Below are 14,526 nucleotides of genomic sequence, written 5' to 3' on the forward strand. Positions count from 1 at the left end.
ATTCGAACTCGAAATAATGCAGCCCGTATGCATAATGGTCGAGTGAGTGCTTGCTCGAACTCGAAATAAAAGTAGCCCGTAGGCTTTATAGTCGAGTGAATGATTCGAACTCAAAATAATGTAGCCCGTAGGCGTAATGGTCGAGTGAGTGCTTGCTCGAACTCGAAATAAAAGTAGCCCGTAGGCTTTGTAGTCGAGTGAATGATTCGAACTCGAAATAATATAGCCCGTAGGCGTAATGGTCGAGTGAGTGCTTGCTCGAACTCGAAATAAAAGTAGCCCGTAGGCTTTGTAGTTGAGTGAATGATTCGAACTCGAAATAATGTAGCCCGTAGGCGTAATGGTCGAGTGAGTGCTTGCTCGAACTCGAAATAAAAGTAGCCCGTAGGCTTTGTAGTCGAGTGAATAATTCGAATTCGAAATAATGTAGCCCGTAGGTGTAATGGTCGAGTGAGTGCTTGCTCAAACTCGAAATAAAAGTAGCCTATAGGCTTTGTAGTTGAGTGAATGATTCGAACTCAAAATAAAGTAGTCGTAGGCATAATGATCGAGTGAGTGCTTGCTCAAACTCGAAATAAAAGTAGCCCGTAGCCTTTGTAGTCGAGTGAATGATTCGAACTCGAAATAATGTAGCCTGTAGGCGTAACGGTCGAGTGAGTGCTTGCTCGAACTCGAAATAAAAGTAGCATGTAGGCTCGGTAATCGAGTGAATGATTCGAACTCGAAATAATGTGGCCCGTAGGCGTAATGATCGAGTGAGTGCTTGCTCGAACTCGAAATAAAAGTAGCCCGTAGGCTTAATGATCGAGTGAGCGCATGCTCGAACTCGATCCTGTTTGCATAGTAAATCTTGAACATAGAATATCAGTAAAGAAGAGGGCTTTCTTTGCAAATCATTATACATGGGTTCATATTTTGCGTCAGGGCCGGGGCTAACTACATAAGCATGGTTCGTTTTGACCATTTGGCTCTTACAATGTTTCCTGTTGAGACGTTGTTTGTCATGAAATAACGAAGTAACTGCCTTTGCACCGACCTTGATAATCATCACGGATGCGTTCAATGATAAAGCCCCCTAGTATACAAGGTTGATTTTAAAGAGGCCTCGGATACTCAGCAGTAGTATCGTTTTCGCTATATGGCTGGTATCGATCTCTGATCGACTTTTGCAATTTCGTAACGGACCTAGAAATCAATTGGTCATCTTCGAATCTTATTTTGGATTGATATCGATTGTGCACATCGATCCAAGTAATAGCTGGGTACTCGATCAAATTTTGCTTCAGCCGCCGTGAAGCCATCGAGCTCCGCTCGTTTAGACCTTGAGTGAAAGCTTGAACAGCCCAATCGTCTGTGACTGGTGGCAGATCCATTCGTTCCATTTGAAAACGAGCTACGAACTCCCTTAGCATCTCGTTATCCTTTTGTATTACCTTGAATAGGTCCGACTTTCTGGTTTCGACTTTTATGGTTCCGGCATGTGCTTTTACGAAGCAATCTGCAAGCATAGCAAAAGAATCAATAGAGTTAGATGGTAAATTATGATACCATACCATTGCCCCCTTTGACAGGGTTTCACCGAATTTTTTCAATAATACAGATTCGATCTCATCATATTCCAAATCATTGCCCTTGATGGCATACGTGTAAGAAGTAATGTGCTCGTTGGGGTCGGTCGTTCTATTATATTTGGGTATTTCGGGCATACGGAATTTTTTGGGGATTGGTTTTGGGGCTGCACTTGAGGGAAAAGGCTTTTGAATGAATTTTTTCGAATCTAGCACTTTTATCATTGGTGGAGCTCCCGGGATCTGATCGACCCTGGAATTATATGTTTCTACTTTTTATCGTTGGCTTCGACTCGTTTTGTGAGTTCCTCGAGCAATTTAGTAATTTCGAGAGTAGTCCCCGATTCTGGCTCGTTTGACTTCACTATGGCTGGTTCCGTTCTGTGGGTGATTTCTCGAAGCGAATTGGGCTTCGGCCTGCTTCGTTCTTGAGTTTGGCTCTGCAGTTGAGCTATCGCTATTTGCTGGGCTTGTAACATCTCGAAGATCATTCGTAAGCTGACTCCGATCTTCTCCACGTTATGGGTGTCTCGAGCTACGGATCGAGTACCGCCCCGAATGCTTTTTTCCAGTTCGGAACGTTGGTTCGCCTCAAGAGCCACTTGTGAATTGACATCTAGCGGTACTTCGACTCGAGCTTCAGTGACAACGTTAATTCGTCTTCCGGCCCTGGGTGTCAAGTCGTTGGTTTCATCTTGAAGGTCGGCTTCGTGGTCGATGGGTATAGCCATCAATCGAGGATTTGCATTGTTGATCTGAAGTTGTAAACTGGTGTGTATTGCAGATTTGTATCAAACAACCACTATTACCCTTAGCCCCACGGTGGGCGCCAAACTGTTTACCCGAAAATCGGATAACGTTAGATTTGTATATGGTTCTAAGGATATACGATACAATTTGATATAAATCGTGTAGAGAAATAAAAATATGTGTATTCTTTAACTATGAGAATGAAAATATTGAGCAAAAAGAATGAGTAAAACAAGCACCAGGGATTCTCCTCTCCTTTTTTTTCTTTTTTGTTGTCATCCCTCTTATAATAGAGGGATCCTACTTTATATACAATAAAAAATAAGTAGTGGAGAGCCCATGATATATTGTCTTTTCTTCGATTTCCGCCAAGATTCTCTCCCATAGTGCGGTTGCAACGGCCTTAATCTGCGAGTTCGATACTGGCTCGAGCTCGGTGTTGGATCGAGCACTCGGCCTTGGTCCGAGCTCGATTCTGACTTGGGGTCTCGGTATTCAGGGTGAATGTTGGTTGGTCCATGAATCTTCGATAATCTCTGCTTTGCCACGTAGTTCGATTTGGGTATGGGCTTGATAATGATATCGAGCTTGTCATTTGATCGGTCTTAGAGCTCGAAGTTAACCGCCCTTACTTCGGATCTTGACCAAGCTTGTCATGCAGATATCCTTCGATCGAACATTATCGTCTCAATCAGTCCGTACGACTGACTCGAATCGGTTTTGACCGTATACAATATTGACACAGTAAAGTGCAGATCAGCAGTAGCATCATTCAATTGCAGAGCATCAGTCATTTCATTGTCTTCATTCCTTTCCACTGCAGCAGCAGCATTCATTTTCACATTCTTTTCCCCTGCGACTTTCTTCCTTCTATGAGATATTGTAGATCTGGAAGGGAAGCAAAGAAAAAAACAACTAATTCAACAAAAATTAAGATTCCAAAACGACAAAAAGCAAATGAAAGTGCAACAGCGTTGGCATCAGATATAAACCAGCCAACAGAGGAAAGTAAATAATTCAATAGAAATTAAACTGAGAAAACAATGCATGGCAGTGTATAACAATGAAATATATTCCTGGTAGAACTCTGGTATATTTTAGATCTTGAATATAATCAAAGAGAAGACTACTAGTTTAACAGAAATTAGATTACAAATCAATAACAAACATATAAAACTGAGATAGCATGGATAGAGATGACCAAGCAGCAAATTCTTGTAAATATGCAATTTGAGAAGTATACCTTACTGTTCTCCTGTTGTATTGCAGAAATGTTTTGTAGTCCATCTCACAATTTTGCTTCCTGAACTGACTTCTTGTTTGCACCAACATCGTTTCCTATTGATGAGGTGATGGTTAATATAATAATTACATATCAAGCTTAATGGTATAAATTTCTCTACTTATAGAAAATCAATCTATTACTACACATCGGGCTGTTCAAGAAAAATACTTATTTTATTACAATTTTGTGCCTATATTATAAACCTTTTCATAGATTTCATATAAGGGTGTGAAGTGGGCCGGTCCCGGGATTAAGTGGGCTAAATGGGCCGGTCCAAACGGTCTCCGTCCCGGGCCGGTCCCAATTTAAACGGGCCAAATGGTTCTGGTGGTCTTTTTGTAGGAACCGGCCGGGGATCGGGCCCACGAACTAATGGTCTCGAGCTAAATGGTCCCGGCCCGCAGGCTAAGTGGGCCTAAGTAGGTCCAACAGATACTTTTTTAAAAACAAATTTATTATAGAAATTAGAGGGAAAAAAATGTTAATAAAAATATCTAAGGCAATTCCTTGTAAATTTTATTATAGAATTGTGATCTAAATTTTTTAATTCAAATTTAAAGACAAAAATATTGTAAAGAGATATTTAAAGCAATGCGTTATAATTTTATTATAGCATTAAAAAAACATGCCAATATCTTTCTTAATCTCCCTCCCCCCCCCCTCCCCAATGGAATGAGCACAACAAGGTGCTAATACCACCATTTGAGAAAAAAAAGAAACTAATCAAGATGTGCCAAAATACAAGTTACATAATACATACTAATTTTTGTTCATACAAGTTACATGGTATCTCTTACAAACTTCATAAATCTATCAAGGTCCAGAGGAATTTTCGTTGGTGGTGGCGGAAAAGAAGCTTGGCCATCACCGCTTACGGGCGAAGCAGCATCCTCCGCAAGTTCAGCTAGCATTTCTTCGTAAGCTTCGTCTACCTCTGGTTGTGATTCAGCAAGTCCAAAAATTTTTCTTTCCGAATTGACGAACAACTTGTTGAAAATTGATTATCGTTGAAGACTTGAAGACTTCAATTCACCAGTTTCATAATTTTTTCACAAATTGTAACAAAAAAGTAAGTAATAATAGCAATTATAGAAGAAAATTAGAGAAAGATTAAGAGAGATTGATGATTTTGTGAGAAAAATAAAATAATGAGGGGGTATTTATAGTTGAAACTAGGAAAAAAGTATAATTATAAAAAGTTTGGGGTTAAAACAAAGTTGGGGGTTAAATGACTATTTTGTAAATAGCCAACTACTATTTTTTAAAGGCCAACGACCAGATTTTTCAAAGCCCAACGGCTAAGTTTTTTTTTTTGAATTTTGACCGTTGGGACCGTTTGGGCCCGCCAAGGACCGGTCCGGTCCCGGGCCTAGCGGTCCTAAAGTGAAGAACCGGACCAGATCCACGTACACGGTTCTAACCGATTCAGGCCCGTTTAGGCCAAGAAAACCGTTTGGTCCGAGGTCCCGAGCCGGTCCTAGTCCTGGACCGGCCCACTTGCCACTCTTAATCAGGTAGAATTAGATTTGAGCTTATATTTTGTAACATAGCCTAATAAGAATAAGTCATGACTCGAGCGTGAGTCCAGCAACTTGAGCCTTTTGACCAGGCGATTGGTTGGTTTTGTTCCAGTCAAGCACATTTATGCCGTTTGGGGCACTTGAATTTGAGAAAGCTCATATGCTCTCATAGTCTCATTCATCTATGTTGAATTAGATGATGGTACAAAAAAACATAATGTTGCAAACATTTTTCTGTTCCATCTCGAATCACAATTTCAGAAACCCACCAATATTAATCTGAATGATGCAACACTTGCAGAAGCCACAACAATTACATCTGAGTTATTTCTCATATGAGAAAGCTTATATCCTAAAATGCACGTCAGAATTAGATGATAATACAATAGAAAATAATGTTGTTATTACTTTTTTATGTCTATCTCTACTTACAGTTTTAGAAGCCCATTAATATAGACAGCTAAAGATAATTCATGCTTGAGAACCAATGAAATTATTTCTTTACACCGGAAAATAGCTACCCAATCCCGCTATTTAACCGAGAAATTGTTGTAAAAGAAATTTCACACATTACATAAATGTTTCTTATATGATGTGATATATGGCATAGCACATACAAGATCTTGTTGTAACGGGTAAAAAAAATGGTAACATCACAATAACAGGAACATAAAATCTAACCTGAATGTAAGGATTTCTCTTTATAGTTACTTTTTTGGGTAATTTATCAGCAAGCGTTGGCCAAAATGCACTTAATTCATCACGTACCTGAAGACATATAGTTTGGTTTCTCCTATTAGAAGATGTTGCACAATGAAACTAATGATTTAAGCCTCAAATCATAAGACCAAATATACTACTTCCTCTGTTCCATTTATCGTGATACTATTTTCTTTTTAGTATTGTCCCAAGAAGAATAACACATTTCTATATCTAGAAATAATTTAACAATAAACTTTTTATTTTATCCTTAATAACATAATTTCATATCCATGCAAATGTCATGGCATGTTTATACAAGTTCCAAAAATCACTATTTATTTATAAATTTCGTGCCCAGTTAAACAAGTGCATACAAAATAAAATAGAGGGAGAATTAAGTTTGTTAGCAATGTAGCCCCAGAGCTTTGGTCTAATGGTAAGAGCACAATGGGACGTGTGAGTTAAGTACATTACAATCCTGCCTCCCACCAACTCCATTACAATAAAAGGGCATAACAAAACAGGTCCATTACGCAGAACCCTTCAGTTTCCATGTATTTTAAGCCTCATCCAGTTTATATCTCTAAACTTCCCGAAGGATCCAGCTTTAAATCAGAAATGTCTATATCAAATCATAAGGGAGAAAATTTTGAAGATGTCAAAGTTCATTACTGCTGCAGCAAAAGATGCAAATCTCGAAGTGCAATATTTTCAAGGATAAGAGTGACCAAGCCTGCAGTAGATACAATAGACTGTATCAAGTGGAATATGGATAGTTTGATTATCAATGCCCAAAAAATTGAAGCTGTTGTAAGAAAATGCTTTATAATCAAGCATGTAAAATTTAAAAACTTGATAACTGAAGTTGAGAGAGAAAGGAGATGAAAAGGGGAAAAAATATACAAATGGTCAGAAGATCTTAACTTATGTATCTCCCAAGTTTCTACTTACCTGCATCAAATCCAGCAGATATTATAATCAGGTCAGGACAGAATTCTTTGGCAATAGGAACTAATATATTGTCCCATACAGCAAGATAATCTGCATCATCACACCCGGCATTCTCCTAAGGAACATTTATGTTGTAACCTGTTCCAGGACCTTCTCCAATCATGATATGTGATCCGTCATCACCACCTGGATAGAAACTTCCGGACTCGTGACTAGTTGGGATAATAATGATACACCCACAAAAAGACTTTATTTTGGTAATTTAAGACAATAATTCAGGCCTCGGGTGTGAGAATAACATGAAGAGTAAAAGCAAAGAGTACAAATCCCAAATAAGCTCAAAATTCTTTCAGGAAACTTTCACATATCTTGTTGTATGATGCCACATTCAAATAGAAAAAACAAATAATAACTGGAAATGTTACAAATACCTATGTACAGAAAAGAAAAGTACTCGAGGGTCCTTCCAGAACATTTTTTGAGTACCATTTCCGTGATGAACTGTTAGCCCCGTGGAAATATCTTAAATAGCTCTGATACCAAATATGTCGTGGGTCACTAGTATTATTTTAATATCAATGTTGTTTAGAGCACTAAAGTTTTGAGATACCATAGAAGAAAAAGTCTTTCACAGAGGAAGGAATATTTTATTAGAAGGAGATAGCATGGAATATTTTAAGAAGCAAATAAATTGGTCTAGTGAAAAAGGAAAGAAAATCACGTTGAAAAACTACAAGAAAGGATGATTGAAGAGTGGTCTTTGATTATGTAAAGATTATTATATCTCTAGATAAGAATTATGGAAAGTCAATCATGGTTCTTAAATAGCACATGGAGAAAGATCCAAAAGCAATTCCTTGTAGTATTTAAAAACCCATGTGAAGAGCTTCTTTATGGAAATATCTTTTTGGTCAAATCTAATCTTTTTTAGATTTGAAAGGTGCAAACTGTCAGAAGCAAAGAATGAACTGTTGGAAGAGGTATCAATTTGTACAAATCAAGCATATTTTGACACATGATACAATGATACAAGTCCTCTTTTAGGAGACATGTAAGCAACAATCAAGGACTCTAAAAGAAGACATGCCATGATTCAATACAATCATGCAGTGGTACAAAAGAATTTCTCTTGGGTTATGCAGTAGCTGGAACAAGTTAAAAAGGCTGTAAAGAGGAGCTCTACACAAAAAGAAAAGCACGCAGCCTTCTATACAATTGTCTATCCAACTACATATTCTTTTACATGTTCTTTATTCTACTCTTAACAAGTATTGTAATTCACTTTTAGTAAATTTACTGTGTACACAAAGAGTGAAGAGAAACAGAAAAATATTAGAGAGGCAGTGTGTCCTTAGAGGTTGTGTCATTATTCGTTACTTTGGTGAGCGAGTGAAAACCAAATAGTCATTATTGGTGAGCGAGTAAAAACCAACCTTTTGCGTTGTTGGTGAGCGTATTAAAACTAACCCTTGTTCGTTATTGGTGAGCGAGTAAAAACCAACATTTTACGTTGTTGTGAGCGTGTTAAAAATCAGCCCTTGTTCGTTGTTGGTGAGCGAGTGAAAACTAACCTTGTAAATGTTGGTAGTGAACGTTGAAAATCACACAAGTTGTACACAACTCATATTACAAAGAGATCAAGAGATAACATCCTTGCAACCCAAAGAGACTAGAGTAGGATACCATATTGGTTCTGAACCAGTTGTCATTTACCTTACTGCTTTCATATTTTATTATAAACAATTATTGTTTGTTGAGATTAGTATTTGATTGAATCGAAGTACTAACAGTGTTGTGCAGACTGTCTCCGCATTAGTCGACTAGGTCTGAGGAGTAGTCAACTAGAATTTTAAAAAGGCTATAATTCACCCCCTCTTTTACTTTCATGAACATTTCAATCAACAATCAAAATCTTTTTAATGCCCAGATCAACCTGCATGGTGGAATTTAGCATATTAAATCACAATATGTGCACATTTCCATGAAACTAATCAAAGATCTGAATGAGCTCTGATAGCTGAAGATAAAAAAATGCACTTACTCTTTCATTCAAGAGATAACTTGGTGCAATACCAACATTGTTGAACTGACAAAATCCCATTGATTCATCTTCTTCAGCATGATGACCAGGAGGCCTGACAATGGCAAAGGCAGAATCCAATTCTCTTTCCGCAACTTTCTCAGCAACCTATATTGTGCATACACCTACTTAAAGCTCTCTAAAATAGTAATGTGTTGTAATCACTTCAAACCCCAATTATATAACTGCAACACCAGCATCAGGAGTGAGCGAACAAGTTGTACTAATGATCACATTGTAGCAAGAAACAAGTTTCATAATCCAGTACCAAAGAGATTATAAATGATCATGGCCGAGGTTTTAAATCTGACACTGATGCTCATAAACGGATGGATAAAACATAGAATGGTCCAGCTAAAAGGCTCTTGCAAATATCTTTCTTATTATCAAAAACAATTTCAAATAGATCATGAAACAGTAAAGAACAGCAGATTCCTTTGGTTCAATTAGTCTAAATTTGCAAGGGGAAATGTTGCGGGTGGACGGAATTATTTTGCATATCTCCATTTCTTTTGGGTCAGTTAACAAGCTAGAGAAAAGTGACATCCAATGAGACTTATGCATACAATAGATTCTAAGTGACATACCTCAATGACCGAACCAGCAGCAAGATAAGCTGCTTCTGATGAGCCTTCATTGAAATATGGAATTAAACTTCTCAAGAGTCCTCTTTCTTCTTGAAAATTTCTCTGAACTTATTTGTTTAATCAAATTAATGTGACATTTGGTATGAACCTGAACTATATCTTTGTCTCTTGCTTCCTTTGGATTCAGAATAAGGCATCTGAAATATAATAGATCATTAATACCTTTTAGAACGAATTTTACTTGATTTACCCTCTACATCGGACAAAAAGGGAAAAGAAAATGAAGCGGATCAAAAAACTTCATAGAGAGTCCAAGAATAAAATAAAATAAAATAAAATAAAATAAAAACAGATAACGTTATACTCCATTTGTTCCATCTTATGTGGTACTCTCCCCATAAGAATGACATCTTTTCATATTTAGAAATTTTTTAACTTTAAATTTCCCATTATGTGCGTAATGACATACTCTTATAGACATAGAAATGTCATGGCATGTTTTACCATAAGTTCGAAGAGTACTTTTGGAATTTGTCAAAACTCTTCCTTTTTTAAACTTCATTCCCCGTCAAACACTAATTATATAAAATAAAATAGAGGGGGTAACATTTACATCAAAAGATTCAATCTTTGAGTTATCACCCGACATAGAGGGGTTACTAAAATCATGTTATGTGGGTTTCGCAAAACATAACCTCCCAAACCAGAAAAAGGACAACCAGCATAAAGATAGTAAACTATGATAAATCCTTTGAATGGACACGAGGATTCATATAACTACCCAACTTGTTTGGGATTGAAGTATAGTTGAGATCGTGGGTTACTAAGCAGACAACAAGGAATTACAAGAAAATCACCAAAGACATAGCCAGTCTGTGACTTAGCTCATAAGATAGACATGTTTGAATCTTAAGTTAAGCACCCAACATATTTACAGTAAAAGTTAAAAGAAATTTAGAAATAATAAGCTCAAAATGATCAAACACTATGAATGTGTTAGGTATGGAGGAAAACATTTGGTCAAAATATCTTGGAAAATAATTTCTCTAGGAAAACAAGTTCCTTAAAAATTAGGAAAATAACTTCCTTGGCTGGAGTGTGGAAAACAAGTTTATAAGTGACATTCCACGCCCATTGTCTCCTCCACACACCCCACCCAACAACCCCTGCCACTAACCAACCCCTCCCCCACCTCCGCCCCACCCACAACCCCCTTGCCCTCTCCCCCACCACATTCCGTAGTCTTTGCCAAAATTATATGTAAATGCTATTAGAATAATATTTTCTGCTTACTTTTCAAATACTAGATTGGGTAGGGGTAAGGTGTGTGTACACATTAACCTCCACATACCCGATAGGTAGGAATATACTGGATTTGTTATTGTTGTACTTACCAAACACCAGAAAATAAGCAAGAAACTCACTTATTTTCCAGAAAAATATTTTACTTCATACCAAATATACTCTCCATGTTCATAAACACACTATCTTCCAAAACTTGCTTTTTACAGCCCAAGGAACAACTCCTAGCACTTAGAACACTGTAGAATCACAATATTGTAATGACTCGGCCAGTCGCTTTAAGAGTTGTTACCCTGTTCCTCCATTTACTTCTCATTATGTGCTTTATAACTGTTATGTCACTTACCGGGGTAGTCGGTTCGGGTCCGGGGAGATTTTGAAATGCATTGGGACACTCAGTCTCAAGGTTAAAAGCTTAAGTTGAAAAGGTTGATCGGATGTTAACTTATATAAAAACGATTCCGAAATAGAATTTTGATAATTTCAATAGTTCCGTATGGCGATTTTGGCCTTAGGAACGTGTCCGAAAAATTATTTGAAGGTCCGTAGTTAAATTAGGCTTGAAATGGCTAAAATAAAAATTTGAGTTTGGAAGTTTGACCGGGGAGTTAACTTTTTGATATCGAGGTCGAAATATGATTCCGAAAATTCGGTCTGTTATGTCGTTTATGAATTGTGTGCAAAAATTGAGGTCAATCGGACTTGATTTGATAGGTTTCGGCATCAAAGGTAGAAGTTGGAATTTTTAAGTTTCATTTAAGCTTGAATTAGAGTATGATTCGAGATTTTAGCATTGTTTGATGTGAATTGAGGTTTCTACTAAGTTCCTATGATATTTTAGGACTTGTTGGTATATTTGGTTAAGGTCCCGAGGGCCTCAGGTGGATTCCGGATGGTTAACGGATCAAATTCGGACTTAAAACCACTGTTGGAAATTTTGCCTACTGGTGTGATCGCACCTGCGAAACTTTTGATCCCAGGTGCGAAGCCGCACGTGCCCACATTCCACCGCAGAAGCGGCCAAGAGTGGGACTTGGCAGTTCTCGTAGGTGCGAAGCATTTGCCCGCACCTGCGAGGTCACAGGTGCGAAGAGAAGAGCGCAGAAGCGAAAAATGGGGAGGAAGTCGGGCAGCGCAGGTGCGAAATTTTGGGTCGCACCTGCGAGCCCGCAGATGCGGATAAGTCAGCCGCAGGTGCGAAAAGCCCTAGACATAACCTATAATTCAGAGGTTGGCCAATTTTACCCATTTTTGGATTTTAAGAGCTCGGATGAGGTGATTTTCAGGAGATATTTCAAGGAAAATATTGGAGTAAGTGTTTTTAACTCAATTTTGGTCAAATTACTCGAATCCATGGTTGTTTATAACATTTAATTGGTGATTTAAGTTGGAAGATTTAGAAAACGCTCTTAGTTTAAATTAAAGATTTGAGGGTCGAGTTGATGTCGGAATCTGGTAAAATTTTATATGGTTGAATGGGCATTCATATTTTGTAACTTTTGTCGGGTTCCGAGCGATTTTTGAGTTAAATTTCGAATTTTGTTGAAAAATTAGTATTTTCATATGAAATTAATTCCAATAATTTGTATTGATTGAATTTAATTAAGTGTGACTAGATACGAGGCTTTCGGAGTCCAATTCGCGAGGCAAAGGCATAGCAGAGTAAAGAATTACCAGGTTCGAGGTAAGTAACTTGTCTAACTTTGTGTAGGAGAAATTTTCCTTAGGATTGGTATTGATGTGATGTGTTGAAAGTCTTGTACACGATGTGACGAGTGTGTACACAGACTAAATGTGAAAGGTTATGTCTTTAAATTGTGTAGATCACTATTACATATTAATTAAATTATTTTATCCTGTTATATTCATCATCATTGATCTATTTTTATATTTTTGAAATTTGCCTGACCTTTTCTTGCTATTTGCCTTACTTGTTTAGTTGAAATTTTATTTCTTTTATTCTGTGCATTAATCGAAGGTTGAATTTCCTAATTGAATTATTATTAATATAAAGTAGTTGATATTTTTAAATTTGGTATTGAGGCAACGTGTTAAAAATTGTGAAATATTATTTTTGCTGAGTTATTCATTCCCGAATATTTTGTGAGATTTTTGTACTCATTGTAATTGAGCCGTGAACTCCTTGTTGTGGAAAAATATTATTGTTATTGATTTATTTTGGCAAGTTGAAATATATGGGCACTTGAGGTGCAAATTGTGATATATTGTGATATTGATACGCATGCGGTGATATAAGGTCTGAGTGTTGAAACGCGTGTGGTGAGATAAGGGTGGCTTGATACGCGTGGCTAGTAGAGGAACTACTAGAAGTCATGCGGTGTGATAAGGGTGGCTAAAACGTGGGATGCTATTTCGGAAAAAATGATTTCTTTAAAATTTATTGTGAAGGCTCCCGCGGTGAAATAAGAAAATGAGATATTGTGAATTTATTTATGATTTGGGACTACGAGGAGGTACCTTAGGAGTGCCCTTATTGATATTTCTTTATGGTTGTATTTGCTTTTGGTTATTTTGTTGTGTTCCTTAAAGTTGAAAATTTTTGTTTTCCTTCCGCGAGGTATTATTTGCTCTTATTCTGTGTAGTTAAATTGTGAGATACTACTTACTTGATTCATTCTCATTGTTATTTTATTATTATTATATTGTTAAACTTTTTACCCTGTCTTTTATTATTTCTAGTAGGGCCTGACCTGATCTCGTCACTACTCTACTAAGGTTAGGCTTAGCACTTACTGGGTACCGTTGTGGTGTACTCATACTACGCTTCTGCACATCTTTTTGTGCAGATCCAAGCACTTCCTATCAGACCAGGCATCAGTGAACTAGCCGTACGCGGAAACTTCAAGGTATATCTACCAACGTCCGCAGACCTCGGAGTCCTGTTCTATCTTTATTATGTTATTTTCCTTATTCCCTTTAGACTCTGATGTATAGAGACACTTAGAATAAATTCTTAGAAGCTTGTGACTTGTTTCTACCGGGTTTTGAAAGATTGTAGTTCTTTAACTTGCAGTTTTTATTTATTACAACTATTGAGGTTTGAGTTTCAGACTCTTATTATGTTATTCCACAATTTGTTAGGTTTACCTAGTCTTAGAGACTAGGTGCCATCACGACATCCTACCGAGGGTGAATTGGGGTCGTGACAAGTTAGTATCAGAGCTCTAGGTTCATAGGTGTTATGAGTCACAAGCAGGTTTAGTAGAGTCTCGCAGATCGGTACGGAGATGTCTGTACTTATCTTCGGGATGCTGTGAAACTGTTAGAAAAATGTTCACTTCTTTGATTCCTTATCGTGCGCATTTGTTGAGTTCAAAATTCTAAACCATTGTCTTTCTATTCTCTCACAGATGGTGAGGACACGCACAACTGGATCCGATGATCAGACACTCGTGCCCCCTGTTAGAGCCGCAAGAGGCCGAACCAGAGGCCAAGGAAGACCACGTGGTGCAGCCAGAGCACTTGCACGAGTTGCTACAGAAGAGCCACCAGTAGCTCCAGTTGGAGAGCAGGCACCTGAGACGCCTGTTACTACTCATGCACTTTAGGAGACTCTTGCCCAGTTTTTGAGCATGTTTGGCACTCTAGCTCATACAGGGTTAATTTCACTTGCTCCTGCCACATCTCAGGCCGGGGGTGGAGCATAGGCTCCCACCGCCCCTACCCCAGAGCCACGGGCCCAGGTTGACCATACCCCATAGGTTATACCATTGCATACAGTTGTCCCAGTTTGGCCCGAGGCTAGGGCGGCAATTTCGGA

The 14,526-nt window shown here is 37.9% G+C and overlaps 1 protein-coding gene and 1 long non-coding RNA gene across 2 annotated transcripts in view; both read right to left on the reverse strand.

The window, feature by feature from the left end:
• Positions 1 to 2,571: 2,571 nt before the first annotated feature.
• On the reverse strand, positions 2,572 to 5,887 carry LOC108947581 (uncharacterized). The gene is made up of 3 exons (XM_018775741.3): positions 5,805 to 5,887; positions 3,562 to 3,656; positions 2,572 to 3,206 (listed from the first exon to the last, which is right to left on the reverse strand). Exons 2-3 carry the CDS (start codon positions 3,648 to 3,650, stop codon positions 2,972 to 2,974), a joined length of 324 nt encoding a protein of 107 aa, XP_018631257.1. The 5' UTR covers positions 3,651 to 3,656; positions 5,805 to 5,887; the 3' UTR covers positions 2,572 to 2,971.
• A 2,774-nt stretch (positions 5,888 to 8,661) lies between these two features.
• The window catches only part of LOC108947580 (uncharacterized), a 62,650-nt gene continuing 56,785 nt past the window's right edge, over positions 8,662 to 14,526 (reverse strand). The window contains exons 2-4 of the long non-coding RNA XR_011412998.1: positions 9,444 to 9,640; positions 8,818 to 8,964; positions 8,662 to 8,709 (exon numbers count right to left, since the gene is read on the reverse strand). This is a non-coding gene — a long non-coding RNA (uncharacterized lncRNA). The remainder of the gene's footprint in view (positions 8,710 to 8,817; positions 8,965 to 9,443; positions 9,641 to 14,526) is intronic.

Source organism: Nicotiana tomentosiformis, chromosome 12, assembly GCF_000390325.3.
Source record: "Nicotiana tomentosiformis chromosome 12, ASM39032v3, whole genome shotgun sequence".
Lineage (NCBI taxonomy): Eukaryota > Viridiplantae > Streptophyta > Magnoliopsida > Solanales > Solanaceae > Nicotiana > Nicotiana tomentosiformis.

Coding starts and splice junctions, on each gene's coding strand:
- LOC108947581 (XM_018775741.3), bottom strand. CDS start 3,650: ATGTTGGTGCAAACAAGAAGTCAGTTCAGGAAGCAAAATTGTGAGATG. Junction 3,207..3,561: donor TACAACAGGAGAACAGTAAG/GTATACTTCTCA, acceptor CTTCCCTTCCAG/ATCTACAATATCTCATAGAA.